At 39.0% G+C, this 27,861-nt stretch overlaps 1 protein-coding gene across 2 annotated transcripts in view; it reads left to right on the forward strand.

Moving 5' to 3' along the window:
- LOC135106449 (uncharacterized) overlaps window positions 1-27,861 on the forward strand; it is a 44,709-nt gene that overhangs the window by 11,068 nt on the left and 5,780 nt on the right. For both annotated transcript variants that reach the window (XM_064015458.1, XM_064015459.1), the window contains 2 exons: window positions 12,020-12,275; window positions 19,694-19,864. In XM_064015458.1, coding sequence (XP_063871528.1) covers window positions 12,020-12,275; window positions 19,694-19,864 — 427 coding nt within the window. The remainder of the gene's footprint in view (window positions 1-12,019; window positions 12,276-19,693; window positions 19,865-27,861) is intronic.

Here is a 27,861-nt window from a genome sequence, read left to right on the forward strand (position 1 = left end):
CTCTCTGCTTTGCAGAAAAGATAATAATAATAATGATATATATATATATATATATATATATATATATATATATATATAGAGAGAGAGAGAGAGAGAGAGAGAGAGAGAGAGAGAGAGAGAGAGAGAGAGAGAGAGAGAGAGAGAGAGAGAGAGAGAGAGAGAGAGAGAGAGAGAGAGAGAGAGAGAGAGAATTCAAGACACTGGTAAATTCACTTAATTTATTCTCAAGGTTTGAGACTCTTGAAGTGTGCAACAAGAACATCCATGGCTCTTCGATAGACTTTCTCTTGGAATTCAAGGAGTGTATAATCAAAGGCTGCATTATGTTCCTGAGTTACCAGCAGGGGGGAATACCAGGCGCCCGCTGGTAACGAGGGAACAAACCTATTCCTGAGGTTCAGGTTTGGTCCCCCGGCTAAAGTGCTTCCCTACGAAACGAAGGTGAGGCGGGGAGATGGACAATATTCCATTCTCCCTTATCAAACGGTCGTAGAGTAATGGGGTTCCGCCAGGCCTCGGTTCCCTTAACAGCCTCACTAATCCGGAGTCTTCCTGCTCTTTCGGGTTCTCTATCCCGTTTGGGTGGAGGCCATCGGTGTGATTCGCTGAGTCCAGCGCCAAACCCACATAGCCTGGGCAACAGTAGTCACGCTGGCCTTTCCGAGATGACGGCCCGCTCGGGGCACGGCAGCGCTCTTCCTGTCAGAAACCCAGCGGGTTCATAGCTTTAATCAGGGGTATACGGTGCGGATACGGTACCAATACCACCCTGGCTGGAGGGGCGGGCATTGAGCCTCTGTGTCCGTTCCAAACGCTTGAGGGGCTCTCGCAGGAGGTGTTACGCTTGCTAGTATGTTTCATACAACGGCGGGCCTTGTGCAAGGTAGCCAGCCGCTTGATCTGACGGTGGCGTCCTCAGTCGGAATCCTATCGGATGAGAGCCCGGTAGGTAGGATTCTCATCGCTCATGCCGTCTTAAATGACGGCGGGTGTGAGTAGTGCTGGTTTTAACCCACTACACTGTCGTCCCCCCGCCCCGGGGGTGGATTGTTTGCCGCCTAGTACGGCGCTTCTTGTCCAAGTGCGGGAACGGCGGTCAGACAAAGTATGACTCGATTAAGGTAGACACTACGGCTATTAAAATCTATCTTAGAGGTAGATAAATAAGGGTCTTCTTTATACTTAAACTCTCTGTTGTTGCACTTACGAAAACGATCCTGCTAGTATTACGCTGTACAGCTATCTTGGCTAGCTCATTTTATTTTATTTATTTTATTTGTGTAGCACTGATTTTTTTCTCTCGGTTTTACCATTTTCGTGCTTATAACCTCCCTTCCTTACACTTTAAAATAAATAAATAAATAAATAAATAAATATATATATATATATATATATATATATATATATATATATATATATATATATATATATATATATATATATATATATATATATATATATATATATATATATATATATATTGTCATGGTCACGATCTCGGTTATCTTTCCAAGAAAGTGGACGTTACATTGATCCCGGAAAGTTTTAAAGGTCTGGATTTTTAAAGGCTTCGAATGCGTACCCGACCTAACCGAAATCGCCAGAATTACACCCTCTCACTGTACCCTAACCTTGACACAGCACATCAGGAATCACCTCAAATACCAGATCAATGTTGGGGAGTAGAAAACACAATTATTCTATGATACAACATTATATGTTAATATTAATGATAATTCACAAGCAAAATGAGGTAGTACACGTTAATACATGACGATCCCGTCACTTCACACAACACCAGAACCTGTTTACACCTCCACAGGCCATTGAAATACTTCCCCCAGCTGCAGGAATTTACCCAGACGTCGTGACCGCGTCCCCAAATAATAATTCCCGTATTTCACCTCCTCAAACCTCACAAGACATCACCAAAGATCACCTACAACACCATCCCTAAAATCACCAATACACCACAACACCAGCCTCCAAGGACAACACCACAGCCTCCACTCACAAAATGGCTGCCTCTTTGACCTATGCTCCCCTCAGGTTTAGGTCACCGACACAACTCATCAACCAAATTTCAGCGGACAAGAGTTCTTGGTACCACAAAAGACTCACCAACCTAATCCTGGATATCAGGGTTATACCATCACATCACTAATACCTCCACACACACGTTCCGTCACTACTCCCCACCCGAATTTATCCCCTGAGAACGCCGCCCACCTCAAGACATCAGGGAGTTCTGCTTTCCCCTCTCTGGAATGTAATGTTGCCCACTCAATCTCCCCTCATTTCATCATATTTCCATCTCAATTACACTTCCTCTCTTACACATACAAAAATATAGAGAATTTAAATTATGATATAAAATGAGTAACTAAGCCTTATACTAACTTATAACTAATGATAAGGATAATGTCTATAAGGCAGGTAAACTGAACACGGGGGAGACTAAGAAAACGTATTCCTATTCAAGGTAAATTCGGCCAATAACTTAAAAAAAAATAAATAAAATAAATGATATATATATATATATATATATATATATATATATATATATATATATATATATATATATATATATATATATATATATATATATATATATATATATATATATATATATAATTTTTTTTTTTACTTATTTATTTATATATTTTTTCTATGTAGGACGAACTCTGGCCAAGGCCAATAAAAATCCAATAAAAAAATTCATTGAGATGCCAGTCCCAGAAAAGAGCCCAAAGCTGTAGTGGAAAACTGAAGGATAAGTGTCTTGAAACCTCCCTCTTGAAGGAATTTAAGTCATAGGAAGGTGGAAATACAGAAGCAAGCAGGGAGTTCCAGAGTGTACCAGAGAAGGGGCTGAATGATTGAGAATATTGGTTAACTCTTGCATTACAAAAATGAACAGAACAGGGATGAGAGAAAGAAGAAAGTATTGTGCAGCGAGGCATGCAGTTAGCAAGATCAGAAGAGCAGTTAGCATGAAAATAACGGTAGAAGATGATACAACATTGCAGCGATGAGAGAGAGGCTGAAGACAGTCAGTTAGAGGAGAGGAGTTGATGAGACGAAAAGCTCTGGATTCCACCCTGTCTAGAAGAGCGGTATAAGTGAAAGGAACCCCCCAGATATGTGAAGCATACTTCAGACATGGACGGATGAGGCCTTTGTGCAGAGTTAGCAGCTGGGGGAGTGAGAAAAACTGGCTGAGACGTCTCAGGACACCTAACTTCATAGAAGCTGCTTTAACTAGAGATGAGATGTGAAGTTTCCAGTTCGGATCATAAGTATAGGACAGACAGAGGGTGTTCAGTGTAGAAGAGGGGGGGACAGACAGCTGAATGTCATTAAAGAAGAGGGGATAGTTGTCTGGAAGATTTTGTCGAGTTGATAGATTGAGGAATTGAGTTTCTGAGGCACTGAACAATACCAAGTTTGCTCTGCCCAAATAAAAAATCTCAAAAAGATCAGAAGTCAGGCGTTCTGTGGCTTCCCTGCGTGAAATATTTACTTCCTGAAGGGATGGACGTCTATGAAAAGACGTGGAAAAGTGCAGGGTGGTATCATCAGCGTAGGAGTGTATAGGACAAGAAGTTTGGTTAAAAGGTCATTGATGAATAATAAGAAACGAGTGGGTGACAGGACAGAACCCAGAGGAACACCACTGTTAATAGATTTAGGAGAAGGACAATGACCGTTTAACACAGCAGCAATAGAACGGTCAGAAAGGAAACTTGAGATGAAGTTACAGAGAGAAGGATAGAAGCCGTAGGAGGATAGTTTGGAAATCAAAGCTTTGTGCCAGACTCTATCAAAAGCTTTTGATATATCCAAGGCAACAACAAACGTTTCACCAAAATCTCTAAAAGAGGATAACCAAGACTTAGTAAGGAAAGCAAGAAGATCAACAGTAGAGCGGCCTTGACAGAACCCATACTGGCGATCAGATAGAAGGTTGTGAAGTGATAGATATTTAATAATCTTCCTGATGAGGATAGATTAAAAAACTTTAGATAAGCAGGAAATTACAGCAGCAGGACGGTAGTTTGAGGGATTAGAACGGTTACCCTTTTTAGGAACAGGCTGAATGTAGGCAAACTTCCAACAAGAAGGAAAGGTAGATGTTGACAGACAGACTTAAAAGAGTTTGATTAGGTAAGCACGGAGGCACAATTTCCAGTAGGAGTCCAGTAGGAGGTAGGAGTCCAGTAGGAGGGATCCCATCAGGTCCATAAACCTTCCGATGAGTGTAAGCCAGCGAGGGCATGGAAAACATCATTGCGAAGAATTTTAATAGGTAGCATGAAGTAGTCACAGGAGGAGGCAGTAGACACCTGCCGAAACGATAATTACTCCCAGTGAGGTCTAAAGCACTGTTCAGGTGGTGCTGTGAACTTATCATTAAACCCAGCTGTGACCTCACTGAACGTTTCCCTTTGTGTCTCACAACACAAGGGGGTAGTCACAGCCTGCCCTCTAAAGACAACTCTCTTCCTCCACACAAAACTACAAGCACCTAATAACACACACACCCTTCACTCAAAAATTTTAAAATCATGGCGACTCCTACACCAGCCTCGGAGTCCCCATCTGGGGAGGGGACCATAAATGTCCCCAGGTCGGACTGCCTTTCCGTCGACGACCCTAAGTGTCTTGACACCCCCCTCAACTTTTTCTTCATTAACTTCTGCAACATTCGCGGTCTAAGATCTAATTTTCAATCTGTCGAACACCACCTCTCCTCTTCTAAACCTCATCTTCTTTTCCTCACTGAAACTCAGGTGTCTGAGGCAACTGACAGTAGCGCCTTTTCTGTTCCCTCCTACTTTCTCAATCCTCATTTTCGATCCAAAGCTGGATGCTGCGTTTATGTGCGCAATGACTTAACCTGCTCTCATGCCCACGCTCTTGAATCTTCCGAGTTTTCCACCATCTGGCTACGACTACAGAGTCATTCTCATACTAAATTTATCTGTGCTGTATACCTCTCTCCTAACTCCTCTGACTATAAGAAATTCTTTCACTACTTAACTTCCAAAGTGGAGCACATTCTGACCCTCTTCCCTTTTGCAGAGATCTCCATTCTTGGAGACTTCAATGTTCACCACCAGCTTTGGCTTTCCTCTACCTTCACTGACCATCCTGGTGAACTAGCCTACAACTTTGCTATCCTCCATGACCTAGAGCAATTGGTGGAACACCCTACTCGTAATCCTGACCGTCTTGGAGATACGCCCAACATTCTTGACCTTTTCCTGACCTCTAATCCTTCTGCTTATGCTGTCACACTTTCTTCTCCGTTGGGCTCCTCCGATCACAATCTCATATCTTTATCTTGTCCTATCACTCCATTCCCTCCTCAGGATCCCCCTAAGCGAAGGTGCCTCTGGCGTTTTGCCTCTGCTAGGTGGGGGGCCCTGAGGAGGTATTTTGCTGATTTTCCTTGGAATGACTACTGCTTCCGTGTCAGAGACCCGTCTTTGTGTGCTGAGCGCATAACAGAGGTGATAGTGTCTGGCATGGAGGCGTACATTCCTCACTCTTTTTCTCGTCCTAAACCTTCTAAACCTTGGTTTAACACAGCTTGTTCTCGTGCTATACATGATAGAGAGGTGGCCCACAAAAGGTACTTAAGCCTTCCATCACCAGAATCTCATGCACTTTATATTTCTGCCCGCAACCATGCCAAGTCTGTTCTCCAACTAGCCAAAAACTCCTTCATTAACAGAAAATGTCAAAACCTTTCAAGATCTAACTCCCCTCGTGATTTCTGGCATCTAGCCAAAAATATCTCCAATAACTTTGCTTCTTCTTCTTTCCCTCCTCTACTTCAACCAGATGCCACCACTGCTATCACATCTATTTCTAAAGCTGAACTCTTTGCTCAAACCTTTGCTAAAAACTCTACCTTGGACGATTCTGGGCTTGTTCCTCCCTCTCCTCCACCCTCTGACTTCTTCATGCCACGTATTAAAATTCTTCGTAATTATGTTTTCCATGCCCTCGCTGGCCTAAACCCTCGGAAGGCTTATGGACCTGATGGGGTCCCTCCTATTGTTCTCCGAAACTGTGCCTCCGTACTTGCACCTTGCCTAGTCAAACTCTTTCAGCTCTGTCTGTCAACATCTACCTTTCCTTCTTGCTGGAAGTTTGCCTACATTCAACCTGTTCCTAAAAAGGGTGACCGCTCTAATCCCTCAAACTACCGTCCTATTGCTTTAATTTCCTGCTTATCTAAAGTTTTTGAATCTATCCTCAACAGGAAGATTCTTAAATATCTATCACTTCACAACCTTCTATCTGATCGCCAGTATGGGTTCCGTCAAGGCCGCTCTGCTGATGATCTTCTGGCTTTCCTTACTGAGTCTTGGTCATCCTCTTTTAGAGACTTTGGTGAAACTTTTGCTGTTGCCTTGGACATATCAAAAGCCTTTGATAGAGTCTGGCACAAAGCTTTGATTTCCAAACTACCCTCCTACGGTTTCTATCCTTCTCTCTGTAACTTCATCTCAAGTTTCCTTTCTGACCGTTCTATTGCTGCTGTGGTAGACGGTCACTGTTCTTCTCCTAAATCTATTAACAGTGGTGTTCCTCAGGGTTCTGTCCTGTCACCCACTCTCTTCTTATTATTCATTACTGATCTTCTAAACCAAACTTCTTGTCCTATCCACTCCTATGCTGATGATACCACCCTGCACTTTTCCACGTCTTTTCATAGACGTCCAACCCTTCAGGAGGTAAACATATCACGCAGGGAAGCCACAGAACGCCTGACTTCTGATCTTTCTAAAATTTCTGATTGGGGCAGAGCAAACTTGGTATTGTTCAATGCCTCAAAAACTTAATTCCTCCATCTATCAACTCGACACAACCTTCCAGACAACTATCCCCTCTTCTTCAATGACACTCAACTGTCCCCCTCTTCTACACTGAACATCCTCGGTCTGTCCTTTACTTATAATCTGAACTGAAAACTTCACATCTCATCTCTAGCTAAAACAGCTTCTATGAAGTTAGGTGTTCTGAGACGTCTCTGCCAGTTTTTCTCACCCCCCCAGCTGCTAACTCTGTACAAGGGCCTTATCCGTCCATGTATGGAGTATGCTTCACATGTCTGGGGGGGTTCCACTCATACTGCTCTTCTAGACAGGGTGGAATCAAAAGCTTTTCGTCTCATCAACTCCTCTCCTCTAACTGAGTGTCTTCAGCCTCTCTCTCACCGCCGCAATGTTGCACATCTAGCTGTCTTCTACCGCTATTTTCATGCTAACTGCTCTTCTGATCTTGCTAACTGCATGCCTCCCCTCCTCCCACGGCCTCGCTGCACAAGACTTTCTTCTTTCTCTCACCCCTATTCTGTCCACCTCTCTAACGCAAGAGTTAACCAGTATTCTCAATCATTCATCCCTTTCTCTGGTAAACTCTGGAACTCCCTGCCTGCTTCTGTATTTCCACCTTCCTATGACTTGAATTCCTTTAAGAGGGAGGTTTCAAGACACTTATCCACCAATTTTTGACCACTGCTTTGACCCTTTTATGGGACTGGCATTTCAGTGGGCATTTTTTTTTTATTGGATTTTTGTTGCCCTTGGCCAGTATCCTTCCTACATAAAAAAAAAAAAAAAAAGTCAGAGGGTGGAGGAGAGGAAGAGACAAGCCTGATGAGGTTTAGAAGAGGAGAGGTGGTGTTCTACAGACTGAAAATTAGATCTTAGACCGCGAATGTTGCAGAAGTTAATGAAGAAAAAGTTGAGGGGGTGTCAAGACACTTAGGGTCGTCCACAGAAATGCAGTCCGACCTTGGGACATTTATGGTCCCCTCTCCAGATGGGGTCTCCGAGGCTGGTGTAGGAGTCGCCATGATGGTTTTGAAATTTTTGAGTGAAGGGTGTGTGTGTTATTAGGTGCTTGTAGTTTTGTGTGGAAGAAGAGAGTTGTCTTTATAAGGCAGGCTGTGACTGCCCCCTTACGTTGTGAGACACAAAGGGAAACGTTCAGTGAGGTCACAGCTGGGTTTAATGATAAGTTCACAGCACCTCCTGAACAGTGCTTTAGACCTCACTGGGAGTAAATATCGTTTCGGCAGATGTCTACTGTCTCCTCCTACTATATATATATATATATATATATATATATATATATATATATATATATATATATATATATATATATATATATATATATATATATATATATATATATATAAGTTGGAGGAGGCAGTAGGCACCTGCTGAAACGATAATTACTCCCAGTGAGGCCTAAAAGCACTGGATCAGAGGATGCTGTGAACTTATCATTAAACCCAGCTGTGACCTCACTGAACGTTTCCCTTTGTGTCTCCATACAAAACTACAAGCACCTAATAACAAACACACACACACACACACACACACACACACACACACACACACACACACACACACACACACACACACACACACACACACACACACACACACCCTTCACTCAAAAATTCAAAATTATCATGGCGACTCCTACACCAACCTCTGAGTCCCCATCTGGGGAGGGGACCACAAATGTCTCCAGGTCGGACTGCCCTTTTGATATCGATCCCAAGTGTCTTGACACCCCCCTCAACTTTTTGTTCATGAACTTCTGCCACATTCGCGGTATAAGATCTAATTTTCAATCTGTAGAACACCACCTCTCCTCTTCTAAACCTCATCTTCTTTTCCTCACTGAAACTCAGGTGTCTGAGGCAACTGAAAGTAGACCCTTTTCTGTTCCCTCCTACTTTCTCTATCCTCATTTTCGATCCAAAGCTAGATGTTGCGTTTATGTGCGCAATGACTTAACTTGCTCTCGTGCCCACGCTCTTGAATCTTCCGAGTTTTCCACAATCTGGCTACGACTACAGAGTCACTCTCAAAGTAAATTCATCTGTGCTGTATACCTCTCACCTAACTCCTCTGATTATAAGAAATTCTTTGACTATTTAACTTCCAAAGTGAAACACATTCTGACTCTCTTCCTTTTTGCAGAGATCTCCATTCTTGGAGACTTTAATGTTCACCACCAGCTCTGGTTTTCCTCTCCCTTCACTTACTATCCTGGTGAACTAGCCTTCAACTTTGCTATCTTCCACGACCTAGAGCAATTGGTGCAACACCCTACTCGTATTCTTGACCGTCCTGGAGATACGCCCAACATTCTTGACCTTTTGCTGACTTCTAATCCTTCTGCTTATGCTGTCACCCTCTCTTCTCCGTTAGGCTCCTCCGATCACAATCTCATATCTGTATCTTGTCCTAAGTATCGCTCCAATCACTCCTCAGAATCCCCCTAAGTAGAGGTGCCTCTGACGTTTTCCCTCTAATAGTTTGGGGGACCTAAGGAGGTATTTTGCTGATTTTCCTTTGAATGAGTACTGCTTCCGTGGCAGAGACCCGTCTTTGTGTGCTGAGCGCAAAACAAAGGTGATAGTGTCTGGCATGGAGGCGTACATTCCTCACTTTTTTTTCTACATAAATCTTCCAAAACATGGTTTAACACAACTTGTTTTCGTGATATACATGATAGAGAGGTGGCCCACAAAAGGTACTTAAGCCTTCCATCACCAGAATCTCATGCACTTTATATTTCTGCCCGGAACCATGCCAAGTCTGTTCTCCAACTAGCCAAAAACTCCTTCATTAACAGAAAGTGTCAAAACCTTTCAAGATCTAACTCCTCTCATGAATTCTGCCATCTAGCCAAAAATATCTCCAATAACTTTGCTTCTTCTTCTTTCCCTCCTTTATTTCAACCAGATGGCACCACTGCTATCACATCTATTTCTAAAACTGAACTCTTCGCTCAAACCTTTGCTAAAAACTCTACCTTGGACGATTCTGGGCTTGTTCCTCCCTCTCCTCCACCCTCTGACTACTTCATGCTACCTATTGAAATTCTTCGCAATGATGTTTTCCATGCCCTTGCTGGCCTAAACCCTTGGAAGGCTTATGGACCTGATGGGGTTCCTTCTATTGTTCTCCGAAACTGTGCCTCCGTGCTTGCACCTTGCCTAGTCAAACTCTTTCAGCTCTGTCTGTCAACATTTACCTTTCCTTCTTGCTGGAAGTTTGCCTACATTCAGCCTGTTCCTAAAAAGGGTGACCGTTCTAATCCCTCAAACTACCGCCCTATTGCTTTAATTTCCTGCCTATCTAAAGTTTTTGAATCTATCCTCAACAGGAAGATTCTTAAACATCTATTACTTCACAACCTTCTATCTGATCGCCAGTATGGGTTCCGTCAAGGCCACTCTACTGGTGATCTTCTGGCTCTCTTTACTGAGTCTTGGTCATCCTCTTTTAGAGATTTTGGTGAAACTTTTGCTGTTGCCTTGGACATATCAAAAGCTTTTGATAGAGTCTGGCACAAAGCTTTGATTTCCAAACTACCCTCCTACGGCTTCTATCCTTCTCTCTGTAACTTCATCTCAAGTTTCCTTTCTGACCGTTCTATTGCTGCTGTAGTAGACGGTCACTGTTCTTCTTCTAAATCTATAAACAGTGGTGTTCCTCTGCGTTCTCTCCTGTCACCCACTCTCTTCTTATTATTCATTAATGATCTTCTAAACTAAACTTCTTGTCCTATCCACTCCTATGCTGATGATACCATCCTGCACTTTTCCACGTCTTTTCATACTTGCAAACTTGGTATTGTTCAATGTCTCAAAAACTCAATTCCTTCATCTAGCAACTCTACACAACCTTCCAGACAACTATCCGCTCTACTTCAGTGACACTCAACTGTCCCCCTCTTCTACAGTGAACATCCTCAGTCTGTCCTTTACTTACAATCTGAACTGGAAACTTCACATCTCATCTCTAGCTAAAACAACTTCTATGAAGTTAGGCTTTCTGAGACGTCTCCGCCAGTTATTCTCACCCTCCCATCTGCTAACTCTGTACAAGGGCCTTATCCGTCCATGTATGGAGTATGCTTCACATGTCTGGGGGGTTCCACTCATACTGCTCTTCTAGACAGGGTGGAATCAACAGCTTTTCGTCTAATCAACTCCTCTCCTCTAACTGACTGTCTTCAGCCTCTCTCTCACCGCCGCAATGTTGCATCTCTTGTTATCTTCTACGGCTATTTTCATGCTAACTGCTTTTCTGATTTTGCTAACTGTATGCCTCCCCTCCTCTCGCAGCCTCGCTGCACAAGACTTTCTTCTTTCTCTCACCCCTATTCTGTCCACCTCTCTAATACAAGAGTTAAGCAGTATTCTCAATCATTCATTCCTTTCTCTGGTAAACTCTGGAACTCCCTGCCTGCTACTGTATTTCCACCTTCCTATGATGTGAATACCTTCAAGAGGGAGGTTTCAAGACACTTATCCATCAATTTTTGACTACTGCTTTGACCTTTTTATGGGATTGGCATTTCAGTGGTAATTTTTTCTTTTATTGGATTTTTGTTGCCCTTGGCCAGTGTCCCTCCTACATAAAAAAAAAATGTATATATATATATATATATATATATATATATATATATATATATATATATATATATATATATATATATATATATATATATATATATATATATATATATATATATATATATATATATATATATATATATATATATATATATATATATATATATATATATATATATATATATATATATATATATATATATATATATATATATATATATATATATATATATATATATATATATATATATATGTGTGTGTGTGTGTGTGTGTGTGTGTGTGTGTGTGTGTGTGTGTAATGCTATTATATTCCTTTATATATATATATATATATATATATATATATATATATATATATATATATATATATATATATATATATATATATATATATATATATATATATATATATATATATATATATATATATATATATATATATATATATATATATATTTTTTTTTACCATTGATTATTCATTCATACTCTCTCTTTTCTATTACTTTAAACCTTTGCCCTCTTTACATTTCTTCCTCCTTTACCTGTTTCCTTCCTCAGGTTGATTTCCTTCGCCGTCGAGTAGAGGAGCTTCATCGGCAGTGGCAAGGCGAGGCAGGCATACAGGTGGAAGTGGCAGCTGTGCGTTCCATCACTGATCGTTTGGATGACCGACTGACGGATGCCCTTGCCCGCTTGGGACTGGTTGAAAATACTACTAAAACCCTGGAGAAAAGATCAGCACCAGGTCACCTTGGTGTTTTCCAGGCAGCTGAGAGGCCTCCTACCCTCACTGTGTACCCTCACCCTAGCCGAGGTGAGTCCACGGGTACCAGGAGACCGGAAACTTTGATATAAGGCTCGTTTTAGGGCATCCGAACTAAGGGCACCATTGTGCGGGTCATGGGTAGCAGGAATTAAGTATAGAAATGGCTTTAAGTTTTTTTAGTTTTTTTATTTTATTTCTATTTTTTAGGAGGGGATTAGGGGGCGTTAAAGCTCGGGCCAAGGGCAACAAAAAGGCAGAACAAAAGTCAGAAGAGTTATCCCATATTTGAGAAGTAGCTTGAAACCTCCCCTGTAACTATTCAAGTCACAGGCAGGTGGAAATACAGAAGCAGGAAGGGAGTTGCAGTTTACCAGTAAAAGAGATGAAAAATTGAGAATGCTAGTTAACTTTGTATTATTGAGGTGGCCTGATAGGTTTGAGAGAAAGTAGAAAGCCTTGTGCAGCGAGTCCGAAGGAAGGAGGAGGGGCAGTGACACCTATCGAAATAATTATTACTTTCAGGGAGGTCCCACAAGCACTGGACCAGGTGGTTGCTGAGAACTTGCCTTTAACCCAGCTGTAACCTTCCTGAACGTTATCTGTCGCCGTATGACCTCGATGTTGCGGAGCAAAGAGAGAAACGTTCAATAAATGAAATGTCTTACCACACAAGGTGGCAGTCACAACCAACCCACTAAAGGCAACTCTCTTCCTTCACACAACTACACATGCACCTAACAAACGCTTACTTTTCACTCAAAATTCTAAATTCACACCATGGCGACTCCTACACCAGTCTCCGAGTCCCAGTCTGGTAAGGATACCAGAAATGTCCCTGGGGCGGACTGCTCTTCTAGTATCGATACTGGGTGTGCTGATATCCCCTCGAAACTTTTCCTCATTAACTTCACAATTCGTGGCCATAGATATAACTTTCAATCTGTGAACCTCTTCTTTTCTTCACCGAATCTCAGGTATCTAAGGCAACTGTTAGTAACTCCTCTGTTCCCTCCTACTATCTGTATCCGTCATTTTTAATCAAAAGCAGGATGTTGCGTTTACGTGGGCAACGACTTAGCTTGCTTTCGTGCCCGTTCTCTTGAAATATATATATATATATATATATATATATATATATATATATATATATATATATATATATATATATATATATATATATATATATATATATATATATATATATATATATATATATATATATATATATATATATATATATATATATATATATATATATATATATATATATATATATATATATATATATATATATATATATATATATATATATATATATATATATATATATATAATAAAGAAAGAAAGAAAAAAAAATAATAAACATGATATATTATATATATATATATATATATATATATATATATATATATATATATATATATATATATATATATATATATATATATATATATATATATATATATATATATATATATATATATATATATATATATATATATATATATATATATATATATCATTGAATGTGATAGCTAGTTGAGCATTTATTATTTTTCTTAAGATATTTTCCTTATATCTTATGATTGTCTTATATTCTTTTTAAATTGGCTGTATGACTTCGCCGAAGCTAGTCATTTTCGCTAGATCGCGATTTCGGGTCCTTGAACCTTCTTCAGTAGCGAAGGTCTTTCCGTATTGAGGGTGTCGGAGAGAATGGCTCAAGTCAAGACACCCTTAATACGGAAAGACCTTCGCTACTGAAGAAGGGTCAAGGACCCGAAATCGCGATCTAGCGAAAATGACTAGCTTCGGCGAAGTCATACAGCCAATTAAAAAGAATATAAGACAATCATAAGATATAAGGAAAATATTTTAAGAAAAATAATAAATGCTCAACTAGCTATCACATTCAATGAGATATGTATTAGAGAAAGACTCCTGCCCATATACACCCTTAATATATATATATATATATATATATATATATATATATATATATATATATATATATATATATATATATATATATATATATATATATATATATATATATATATATATATATATATATATATATATATATATATATATATATATACCCCACGGGGGGGGTTAAGGGGGACCAGCGACTTCATAGGTGTTGCCGTCTCCCCACCTACGTTCTATCCGATCGGCCAATGGCATGGCATGTCTTTATTCCTGACACCTCTACCTCCAGGTGTCAGGTTAGGCATGTGTGCACTCTACACTTCTAGATCGGTAATTCCCCCGGCTATACCGGAGGGGCACCCTCCCTGTCCCCCGTGGGGACCCCCGCAGCACAGCAGGGTCCTCCAGGGTCGCCTGTCAGCCAGGCCAATCATGCCTCGACGATGTTGCTCCTGCGGTGGCCGGGACGTGAACGAGCCATCCACCACCGTCAACTGGATGACTTCCCTGGGCAGAGATGCCGGCAGGGACGTGCAGAAGGGGCGTTGTGGCTCTGGGTCACCGTGTAGGCTGGGGTACCTCTCCCTCGATGATGTTGCTCTCGCGGTGGCCGGGACGTGAGACAGCCGTCCACCACCGTCAACTGCACTGCCTTCCCTGGGCAGAGGTGTCAGCAGGGGCGTGCAGGAGGGGGGGTTGGAGCTCTGGTTCATCGGCTAGACTGGTTGGGATGGTCACCTATAGTCTCTATCAAGGTTCGTTGGTGAAGGATGCCACTCAACGTCCGTAGAGTTATCAGGTGCCTCGGATGCCCCTCTGGCCGGTGCGCTGCTGCGCGCACGGCCCACTTATGCGGCACTCGGGACGCTTCTACTTACGGATGTCAAACTTGCTCGCTGCACACTGTCCAGTCCTGTAATACGCTCCAACCAACACCCGGGGATGCCGGAGGGGTCGGTGACGGAGGCGCCGACGGGGAACGTTCCCCGGTGTGCCGTGAGCACAAGCGTCCGCACTCCTTGAGTCTGAAGACGGAACACTACACGTTAGTCTTAGTCATTCACGAGGCACGGAGTCGATCCTCCGCGAGGCACTGACAGGAGGCTTCCTGAAGCCAGAGGTCGGCCTCCGCTCACCAGAGATACTTGGTTTGTCCTCGCTTCCTAAGAAGGTTGTTGTTGTTGTTATTCCCAGCGCCAGGCCCACTGTGACCCACATAAAAAGAGGTCACGCAGATGGAGCTGGGTCAGCAGTAACAGTTTTCATGTAGACACAGGTCTCTCGCCAGCATCTACTACCATCTCACAGGCGCGTGGTTACTTATGTGTGGGTGCATGTGGATATGTGTGTGAGTGCTTGTGTGTGGTTGCGTGTGCGTGTGTTTGGGGCGTAATATATATATATATATATATATATATATATATATATATATATATAGATATATATATATATATATATATATATATATATATATATATATATATATATATATATATATATATATATATATATGTATATATATATATATATATATATATATTATATTATATATATATATATATATATAATATATATATATATATATATATATATATGTATATATATATATATATATATATATATATATATATATATATATATATATATATATATATATATATATATATATATATATATATATATATATATATTCTTTTTTTTTTTTTTTTATTCAGCTTCCAAAGTGAAGCAAAAGCACATCCTGACTTTCTTTCATTTCCTAGAGATTCTTGAAGACGTCAATGTTCACCACCACTTTTTGTCTTTCCTCTTCCTTCACAGACAAACCTGGTGAATTAGCATTTACCTTTGCTAACCCCAATGACCTAGAGCAATTAGTGGGTTGCGGTTCCATGTCAATTCAACATTTTTTTAAACTTTTTTTTTTTTTTATGTAGGAAGGACAACAAAAATCCAATTAAAAACAATGCTCACTGAAATGCCAGTCCCATAAAATGGTCAAAGCAGTAGACAAAAATTGATGGATAGGTGTCTTGAAACCTCCCTATTGAAGGAATTCAAGTCATAAGAAGGTGGAAATACAGAAGCAGGCGGGGAGTTCCAGAGTTTACTAGAGAACGGGATGAATGGATTGAGAATACTGCTTAACTCTTGTATTATAGAGGTGGACAGAATAGGGGTGAGAGAAAGAAGAAAGTCTTGTGCAGCGAGGCCGCGGGAGGAGGGGAGGCATGCAGTTAGCAAGATCAGAAGAGCAGTTAGCGTGGAAAATAGCGGTAGAAGATAGCTAGAGATCCAACATTGCGGCGGTGAGAGAGAGGGCTGAAGACAGTCAGTTAGAGGAGAGGAGTTGATGAGACGAAAAGCTTTTGATTTCACCCTGTCTAGAAGAGCAGTATGAGTGGAACCCCCCCAGACATGTGAAGCATACTCCATACATGGACGGATAAGGCCCTTGTACAAAGTTAGCAGGTCTCAGAACACCTTACTTCATAGAAGCTGTTTTAGCTAGAGATGAGACGTGAAGTTTCCAGTTCAGATTATAAGTAAAGGACAGACCGAGGATGTTCAGTGTAGAAGAGAGGGACACTTGAGTGTCATTGAAGAAGAGGGGATAGTTGTCTGGAAGGTTGTGTCGAGTTGATAGATGGAGGAATTGAGTTTTTGAGGCATTGAACAATACCAAGTTTGCTCTGCCCCAATCAGAAATTTTAGAAAGATCAGAAGTCAAGCGTTCTGTGGCTTTCCTGCGTGAAATGTTTACCTCCTGAAGGGTTGGATCATTAATGAATAATAAGAGTGGGTGACAGGACAGAACCCTAAGGAACACCACTGTTAATAGATTTAGGAGAACAGTGACCGTCTACCACAGCAGCAATAGAACGGTCAAAAAGGAAACTTGAGATGAAGTTACAGAGAGAAGGATAGAGCCGTAGGAGGGTAGTTTGGAAATCAAATCTTTGTGCCAGACTCTATCAAAAGCTTTTGATATGTCCAAGGCAACAGCAAAAGTTTCACCAAAATCTCTAAAAGAGGATGACCAAGACTCAGTAAGGAAAGCCAGAAGATCACCAGCAGAGCGGCCTTGACGGAACCCATACTGGCGATCAGATAGAAAGTTGTGAAGTGATAGATGTTTAAGAATATTCCTGTTGAGGATAGATTCGAAAACTTTAGATAGGCAGGAAATTAAAGCAATAAGGACAGTAGTTTGAGGGATTAGAACGGTCACCCCTTTTTAGGTACAGGTTGAATGTAGGCAAATTTCCAGCAAGAAGGAAAAGTAGATGTTGACAGACAGAGCCGAAAGAGTTTGACTAGACAAGGTGCAAGCACGGAGGCACAGTTTCGGAGAACATTACGGGGGACCCCATCAGTCCATAAGCCTTCCGAGGGTTTAGGCCAGCGAGGGCATGGAAAACATCATTGCGAAGAATTTTAATAGGTGGCATGAAGTTGTCAGATGATGGAGGAGAGTGAGAAACAAGCCCATAATCGTCCATGGTAGAGTTTTTAGCAAAGGTTTTGAGCAAAGTTCAAGTTCGAGTTCAGCATAGATGTGATAGCAGTGGTGCCATCTGGTTGAAATAAAGGAGGGAAAGAAGAAGAAGCAAAGTTATTGGAGATATTTTTGGCTAGATGCCAGAAGTCACGAGGGGAGTTAGATCTTGAAAGATTTTGACACTCTGTTAATGAAGGAGTTTTTGGCTAGTTGGAGAACAGACTTGGCATGGTTCCGGGCAGAAATATAAAGTGCATGAGATTCTGGTGATGGGAAGGCTTAAGTACCTTTTGTGGGCCACCTCTCTATCATGTATAGCACGAGAACAAGCTGTGTTAAACCAAGGTTTAGAAGGTTTAGGACGAGTAAAAGAGTGAGGAATGTACGCATCCATGCCAGACACTATCACCTCTATTATGCGCTCAGCACACAAAGACGGGTCTCTGACACGGAAGCAGTAGTCATTCCAAGGAAAATCAGCAAAATACCTCCTCAGGTCCCCCCAACTAGCAGAGGCAAAATGCCAGAGGCACCCTTCGCTTAGGGGGATCCTGAGGAGGGGATTGGAGCGATAGGACAAGATACAGATATGAGATTGTGATCGGAGGAGCCCAACAGAGAAGAAAGGGTGACAGCATAAGCAGAAGGATTAAAGGTCAGGAAAAGGTCAAGAATGTTGGGGCGTATCTCTAAGACGGTCAGGAATACGAGTAGGGTGTTGCACGAATTCCTCTAGGTCATGGAGGACAGCAAAGTTGTAGGCTAGTTCACCAGGATGGTCAGTGAGGGGAGAGGAAAGCCAAAGCTGGTGGTGAACATTGAAGTCTCCGAGAATAGAGATCTCTGCAAAAGGGAAGAGGGTCAGAATGTGCTCCACTTTGGAAGTTAAGTAGTCAGAGAATTTCTTATAGTAAGAGGAGTTAGGTGAGAGGTATACAGCACAGATTAATTTAGTTTGAGAGTGACTCTATAGTCGTAGCCAGATGGTGGAAAACTCGGAATATTCAAGAGCGTGGGCACGAGAACAGGTTAAGTCATTGTGCACATAAACGCAACCTCCAGCTTTGGATCGAAAATGAGGATAGAGAAAGGAGGGGAACAGAAAAACGGCTACTGTCAGTTGCCTCACACACCTGAGTTTCAGTGAGGAAAAGAAGATGAGGGTTTAGAAGAGGGAGAGGTGGTGTTTTACAGATTGAAAATTAGATCTTAGACCGCGAATGTTGCAGAAGTTAATGAAGAAAAAAGTTGAAGGGGGTGTCAAGACACTTAGGGTCGTCGACAGAAAGGCCAGTCCGACCTGGGGACATTTATGGGTCCCCTCCCCAGATGGGGGACTCTGAGGCTGGTGTAGGAGTCGCTATGATGATTTTAAAATTTAACTGAACCCATTGTTTAACTGAACCTATTGTTAATTCAACGCAGGTCAATCAATTTCTTGTGGTTCCACACATCCATTTGACCAATTCAGCATTTGCATCTCTGCCACTTATAGGTTTCGTTCTTGAGACTTCTTTAAAATCCACGCCAATGCCTCCATAAACTATAGCCAGTCCAACTAGACCTTAGGAAAATTTCTCCTTAACGTCACATTAATCCTTTTGCCGCTCAAAATTTCTCATGACCTTCAGTTCATGCATGCACACATTATGTGGTTAATTAAAGTGATATCTCCATTTCAGTAACTTTTAATAAGAAATTTTTAAGAGCTGCATTCCTCTTGTCGTCCGTGTCGTTTCACTTTTCCAAACAGTTGATATATATATATATATATATATATATATATATATATATATATATATATATATATATATATATATATATATATATATATATATATTATATATATAATATATATATATATATATGTACATATAGTACATATATCATATATATATATATATATATATATATATATATATATATATATATATATATATATATATATATATATATATATATATATTAGACTTTGTGATGCAGTGTTTCAAATTTATGTATATAATTAAAAAAATGCGTTTGTTGTCTTCAGATTCATGTCGTCTGGATTTTGAGCGTGTTGGGAGTGACTGTTACTGGTTTGGTGGTGAGGAACTGACCTTCACAGAGGCCACAGCTGCCTGCTTGGGTCATGGAGGTAGCCTGCTAACCCTGCCTTCTCCTGGTACTCAGCTGACCTTGCTCCTTGCCCGCCTCAAAAAAGGTAAAGTGTGTGGCAATTTCCCCCCTTCAAATTCATTGATTTTATTGGGTATTAAGAAAAGTAATCATTATATATTATCTCGTAAATCAAATTAATTTAAATTTGGGATCAATATGTAAATCAATTAGCGAGGAACGACAGGTAAAGCAGACGAGGTACTCAGTAGTACATTAGGGAGTAGTATAGCACCAATGTTCCTCTTCGAAGACGGGTAGTAATGAAACTAGAAAATAAGCTGAAATTGATTCAGGTTTCATAATCATCGTCTATAAAAAAAAAAAAAAAAGTTAATAATGAAATTATGGTAGGATAAAAGCAAGAAAAATTACTAGAAATGACAAGTTACAAAAGGAAATGGGATTAAGCAGAGAAGTGAAGAGCTTCAAATTAAGAAACCTGGTATTTGAATGCATTAATTTCAAGTAAGATGGTAGAGCAGGGTTATCTATCGAAGGATCTTGTATTTTATCCCAGATATCCAGAGAAGACTAAGGATCGATCCTTTGGCCAGGAAATGAGAGTGCCTATACCTATAGAATCATTCTGATAAGTCAAGGAACGATTGTTAACTCTGGGTCCCAGTTTTAGTAATTACTTTTAGTTATGAAGCCTCTTCCTAAAGCGGGGTTTACACGACGCAATTTGCGCTGGTTTTAGCCGGGAATATGCAGCCGGGAACGAAATGCAACCGGGATTTGCTGAATTGCCGGCCCAGCCGGGAAACCGCTCTGTCAGTCTGAATCGGTTGCCTTCACGGCATTTTTTAAGGGTCAAATGAGAACAGCTATTAATATAATATTGAAAATAGGAAGAATATTGTTGGAAAGTACACCATTATATATAATGAATAAATTAAATATTAAAATTTATTTATCAAAATTTTGGAAAATAGACTGGGAATCGGTTTGTTCATATTGTCACTGAGGAATCCAGCACATGTGTACTGTACCTGAAGGCATCATGGGCAGTAGTATGGGTATTGTTTGGAGACATGCGTCCAAAGTATACCTTTTGGAGTTGGTACATGAGAAGAAATATATATGGGATCCCAAAGATCCCCATATATACCAGAAATAGTCTGCAAAATTTTTCCCATTCCTTCTCGCTAGCTAGGAACGAGTTCACAACCGTTTCTTCTGATGTTTTTTCTTCAAGCACAGCAAAATTGCAGCTGCAGCAACCAGCTCGTCGGAAGATGACTCTGTGTTGATGGTTTAACCCTTACACTGTCGGATTGTTTTTCAAAGCATGTAAACATAAGCGGTATTTTTATTTTCGTTATAAATTTTACTCGAATTCCACTCTCGTCAAAAGATAGCGTATGTACTCAATGCACGTGAAAAAAAAAAAAATCTATATGTGTGTATATATATATATATATATATAATATATATATATATATAGATATATATATATTATATATATATCTATATATTATATATATATATATATATATATATATATATATTATATATATATATAAGCATGTGCATGTATGCAAGAATATAGGATAAATCAATATGAAATATATAGATAATCGACTGGAAAAGAGTAACTGGCAACTCGACAAAGTTGTCGCCCCAAGGAAGGCAGTGATTGGCTACTTTATTATGAAGTGTTTCTCATGGTGTAAATTTCTGACCGTGTGTAATTTTTCCTCTTCTATTTAAATGCGGTATACAAATCTCGTTGAATTTTTTTTTATTTCTTGAGGATTGAGGTGAATGTTGGAGAAATTATGAATGTTGCAGTGTGAGCGACACGCGCTTTACCATTATTTACCACGATGACAGTCTCCAGCAAAATATTATATTTTATGTACCATCTCATTAACACCTTATTTCAACGGAGATGAGAGGAGAGAGAGAGAGAGGAGAGAGAATAGAGAGGAGAGAGAGAGAGAGAGAGAGAGAGAGAGAGAGAGAGGAGAGAGAGAGAGAGAGAGAGAGAAAAAGTAAATAAATAAAATAAATAAATTTGTGTCGCTGATAGCCTATCCTTCCACGGGAGTTCAGGTAAGAGTGGCGAGTTCCCTCCTCTCTCTCTCTCTCTCTCTCTCTACTCTCTCTCTTCTCTCTCTCATCGATGGAAAAATTCTGGATATCGAGAGAGGAGAGAGAGAGAGAGAGAGGAAGAGGAGGAGAGAGAGAGAGAGAGAGAGAGAGAGAGAAAGAGACAAAAAAAAAAACAAAAATTGTGTCGCTGATAGCCTATCCTTCCAGAGTCCCCGTACCGGTGGGTGCCCTGTTCTCTCATCTCTCCTCTCTCTCTCTCTCTCTCTCCTCTCTCTCTCTCTCTCTCTCTCGTGTAATGGGTACTGAAGTGTGTTGTGTGTGTGTGATAACCAATAATAATAATAATAATAATAATAATAATAAATAATAATAATAATAATAATAATAATAATAATAATAATACTAATAGCAAGAACACAACCACCAACAACAACAACAACAACAACAACCACAACCAACAACAACTACTAATAATAATAATAATAATAATAATAATAATAATAACCCAAAATGAATAAAATGAAAAAACTAAAATTTGCATAATCATTTGTTGAAGTATACTTGCATAATAAATACAATAATTTAGTTGATGGGTCAGGTATCCAATATGCATCACATCCATGGCATGCAATCATCGTAAGAATCTTATACCTATATACAAGTCCAGGAAAGGATGAGTATGTCTTACTACACCCTTTCACATTTATCAATGAGAATGAGAATGAGAAGCTGACAGATATTTTCCATAACTAAGGGAGATAGTGGAATAGGAGATAGATAGGCTAAAAAAGTTCAAAACGCCAGGACCAGATGAAATATATCCCCAGAGTACTTAAGGAATGCAGAGATTATTAGTGAGCCGTTTAGTTTCTGTCTTTAGGAAATCACTGGAGTCGGGTGAGGTACCAGTAATGTGGAGGCAGGCTAATGTAGTACACATCTTTAAGTGGAGGCAGGCTAATGTAGTACCCATCTTTAAGAAAGGAGATAAAACTTTAGCGTCTAACTATAGACCTGTCAGCTTAACTTCAGTTGTAGGTAAAATATTAGAGTCAATAATAGCGAGGAACATTAGGGAACATTTAGACAAACATAACTTGATAAATCAGTCACAGCATGGCTTCACGAAGGGGAAGTCTTGCCTGACAAACCTGTTAAGTTATTTACAGGAAAGTGTACGAGGCAGTAGATAATGGTGATAGTTATGATATCTTATATCTAGACTTTTTAGTAAAGCATTTGACAAGGTACCCCCATCAAAGGCTCCTAAGAAAGGTTAGGGCCCACGGGATAGATGGGAAGGTGTTAGGCTGGATAGGGTCATGGCTTAGTGACAGGCGACAAAGAGTTGTAATAAAGCGCTCGAAATCTGAGCGGGGCCATGTAGTTAGTGGGGTGCCACAGGGATCAGTATTAGGGCCATTGTTATTTCTAATATATATCAATGACTTGGATAGTGGAATTAGTAGTGATTTTAGTAAATTTGCGGATGACACGAAGATAGGTAGATTAATTAGGTCAGAATCGGATACCATCGCCTTGCAGGCAACTTTAGATAGAATGAATGAATGGACGGATAGATGGCAAATGCAATTTAATATCAATAAATGCAAAGTACTTAGCGTAGGTAGAGGAAACCCACACAATAGGTACATATTAAACAACCAAACTCTGGTAGGTACAGGGTACGAGAAAGATTTAGAAGGTTATAGTTAACTCTGAACTCCGTCTAGGGAAACCAATACATAGAAGCCAGAAACAGGGGCAAATAGGGTACTAGGATTAATTTTTAGGAGTGTTAAAAGTAGAACGGCCGGAAGTAATATTAAAGTTATACTTGGCGCTGGTCAGATCTCACCTAGACTACGCTGTGCAGTTCTGGTCCCCACATTACAGAAAAGATATAGGTCTCTTAGAATCAGTACAGAGGAGAATGACTAAAAGGATACAGGGGATGAGGAGTATTCCTTACGAGGCGAGATTGAAGTTGTTAAATTTACATTCTTTAGACAGACGTAGGTTAAGAGGGGACCTGATAGAAGTCTTTAAGTGGTATAAGGGTTATCAACAAGGGGGATGTAGGCAAAATTCTTAGGATCAGCAACCAGGGTAGAACAAGAAATAACAGGTTCAAGCTTGAAAAATTTAGGTTTAGGAAGGAGATAGGAAAAAATTGGTTCTCAAATAGAGTGGTGGATGAGTGGAACGGACTCAGTAATCATGTTGTTAGTGCTAGGACACTAGAGAGCTTTAAGGAGAAGATTAGAAAGGTTTATGGATGGGGATAATAGATGGAAATAGATAGGTATATTTCATACAGGGACTGCCACGTGTAAGCCTGGTCGCTTCTTGCAGCTTCCCTTATTTCTTATGTTCTTAATATACTTACAAGTGAAACAAGTGCATCAAATAACATGACACTTACACACACACACACACACACACACACACACACAAACTTATATATATATATATATATATATATATATATATATATATATATATATATATATATATATATATATATATATATATATATATATATATATATATATATATATATATATATATATATATATATATATATATATATATATATATATATATATATATATATATATATATATATATATATATATATATATATATATATATATATATATATATATATATATATATATATATATATATATATATATATATATATATATATATATATATATATATATATATATATATATATATATATATATATATATATATATATATATTGTTACATCCCTGAGATGAACCCAACAAGGTCCCCACAATGGACTGGGTAAACGGTCAATCAGGAATTTAATTATTCTTTCTAGGATGTGATATTTCAGTGAATAACGGATGAGGCTACGTCCGCAAGTTTCCGCTAAAGGGTCTCACTCAAGGGAGTAAAGAAATTAAGAACTAAAAGGGGGGTCCTTAAGAAAAGGGAGTAATAAAACTTAACAAGGTTTATTGACAAAAATGCATAAGAAGTTAAATTTAGTGACAATATGGAGAAATCTAGGTTCATGAATAGTTATGCAATTATAGTTATTGTCAATTAATCAAAGCAACACAATTCATAAGATAATACACTTCCAACAGTAACAATATTTATCAGAGACAAAGACTTAATACTTTCATAGGCAAAATTATTATGAAAAGTGACCACACACTTCCCACGACATCCACTCCTACAGCAAAATACACAATACAAGATAAGTCACTGATACACCAGAGTAATATGATTGCTATGCCTCTCGTAAACTCGTTAACACATGAAAACCTCACTTTTAATCACACCGCTAAAGCGAGCAGGTATACACACACCGCTCCAGAATAATATCTCAGTAACACACAGATAATACATCACCTTCAAGTTCACTAAAAATTCAAAATACACAATGGCAACAAATATGCGTAAGAGACAGAGCTCCAGCAATCAGGAACAAAGGATAATTATACTCAGCCATCAGAAGGAGAAAGCGCATGGTGTGGACGTCAGGAGGTCTCAAAGCGGTCTACCCACCTGAGCTGAGACTGGCTGCGGCGCTCTGAGAAAGCCATCAAAATGGCGCACGCGGGAGACGATTTCACTGGTAGCGGCACGATACCCACCACCAGGGCTGACGCAATTGCTCTAAAAAGCTTCCAAGACCGCTAAACCCTCACTCATGTACATAAATATACACGAACATATAATAATACATACTTAAAATAAGATACACTGGAATGTATAACAATGACACAAATAATGGAAAGGTTGTCCTGGGAGTATTACAGTGATAAAAAAAAAAAAAATAGACATTGTCCTCAGGACAAAGCAATAAACACTTAAACTAGGCTACATAATTTATAGAGTAATGTCTGACGGTCATAACAATATATATATATATATATATATATATATATATATATATATATATATATATATATATATATATATATAATATATATATATATATATATTAATATATATATATATATATATATATATATATATATATATAATATATATATATATATATATATAACTGTCATGTTATTTGATGCACTTGTTTCACTTGTAAGTATATTGATAAATGTGAAAGGGTGTAGTAAGACATACTCATCCTCTCCTGGACTTGTATAAGGTATAAGATTCTTACGATGATTGCATGCCCATGGATGTGATGCATAATGGATACCTGACCCATCAACTAAATTATTGTATTTATTATGCAAGTATACTTCAACAAATGATTATGCAGAATTTAGGTTTTTCCATTTTTATTTATTCCGGTTATTATTATTATTATTATTATTATTATTATTATTATTATTATTATTATTATTATTATCATTATTATTATTAATTATTATTATTATTATTATTGTTGTTGTTGTTGCTGTTGTTGTTGTTGTTGCTGTTGTTGTTGTTGTTGTTGTTATTATTATTATTATTATTATTATTATTATTATTATTATTATTATTATTATTATTATTGTTATTATTTGTTATCACACACACACACACACACACACACACACACACACACACACACACACACTTCAGTACCCATTACACGAGAGAGAGAGAGAGAGAGAGAGGAGAGAGAGAGAGAGAGAGAGAGAGAGAGAGAGAGAGAGAGAGAGAGAGAGAGAGATGAGAGAGAGAGAGAAGGAGAGAGAGAGGGGGGGGGGCGGAAAAAAAAGGCCACCCGTACGGGAACTCTGGAAAGATAGACTATCAGCGACACAAAAATTTCTCTCTCTCTCTCTCCTCTCTCTCTCTCCTCTCTCTCTTCTCTCTCTCTCTCTCTCTCTCTCTCTCTCTCTCTCTTTCGGAATCCAGAATTTTTCCATCAGTGAGAGAGAGAGAGAGAGAGAGAGAGAGAGAGAGAGAGAGAGAGAGAGAGAGAAAGCGAGAGAAAGGAGGGAACTCGGCACTCTTACGTGAACTCCGTGGAAGGATAGGCTATCAGCGACACAAATTTATTCTCTCTCTCTCTCTCTCTCTCTCTCTCTCTCTCTCTCTCTCTCTCTCTCTCTCTCTCTCTCTCTCTCTCTCTCTCTCTCCGTTGAAATAAGGTGTTATTGAGATGGTACATAAAATATAATATTTTCTGAAGACTGTTACCGTGGTAAATAATGGTAAAGCGCGTGTCGCTCACACTGAACATTCATAATTTCTCCAACATTCACCTCAATCCTCAAGTAATAAAAAAAGATTCAACGAGATTTGTATACCGCATTTATATAGAGAGGAAAAATTACACACGGTCAGAAATTTACACCATGAGAAACACTTCATAATAAAGTAGCCAATCACTGCCTTCCTTTGGGCGACAACTGTGTCGAGTTGCCAGTTACTCTTTTCCAGTCGATTATCTATATATTTCATATTGATTTATCCTATATTCATGCATACATGCACATGCTTATATATATATATATATATATATATATATATATATATATATATATATATATATATATATATATATATATATATATATATATATATATATATATATATATAAATATATATATATATATATATATATATATATATATATTTTTTTTTTTTTTTTTTTTTTTTTTTTTTTTTTTTCACGTGCATTGAGTACATACGCTATCTTTTGACAAAAGTGGAATTCGAGTAAAATTTATAACGAAAATAAAAATACCGCTTATGTTTACATGCTTTGAAAAACAATCCGACAGTGTAAGGGTTAAACCATCAACACAGAGTCATCTTCCGACGAGCTGGTTGCTGCAGCTGCAATTTTGCTGTGCTTGAAGAAAAAAAAAAAAAAAAACATAAGAAACGGTTGTGGACTCGTTCCTAGCTAGCGAGAAGGAATGCGAAAAATTTCGCAGACTATTTCTGGTATATATGGGGATCTTTGGGATCCCATTTATATTTCTTCTCATGTACCAACTCCAAAAGGTATACTTTGGACGCATGTCTCCAAACAA

This window comes from Scylla paramamosain, chromosome 13, assembly GCF_035594125.1.
Source record: "Scylla paramamosain isolate STU-SP2022 chromosome 13, ASM3559412v1, whole genome shotgun sequence".
In the NCBI taxonomy this organism is placed as follows: domain Eukaryota; kingdom Metazoa; phylum Arthropoda; class Malacostraca; order Decapoda; family Portunidae; genus Scylla; species Scylla paramamosain.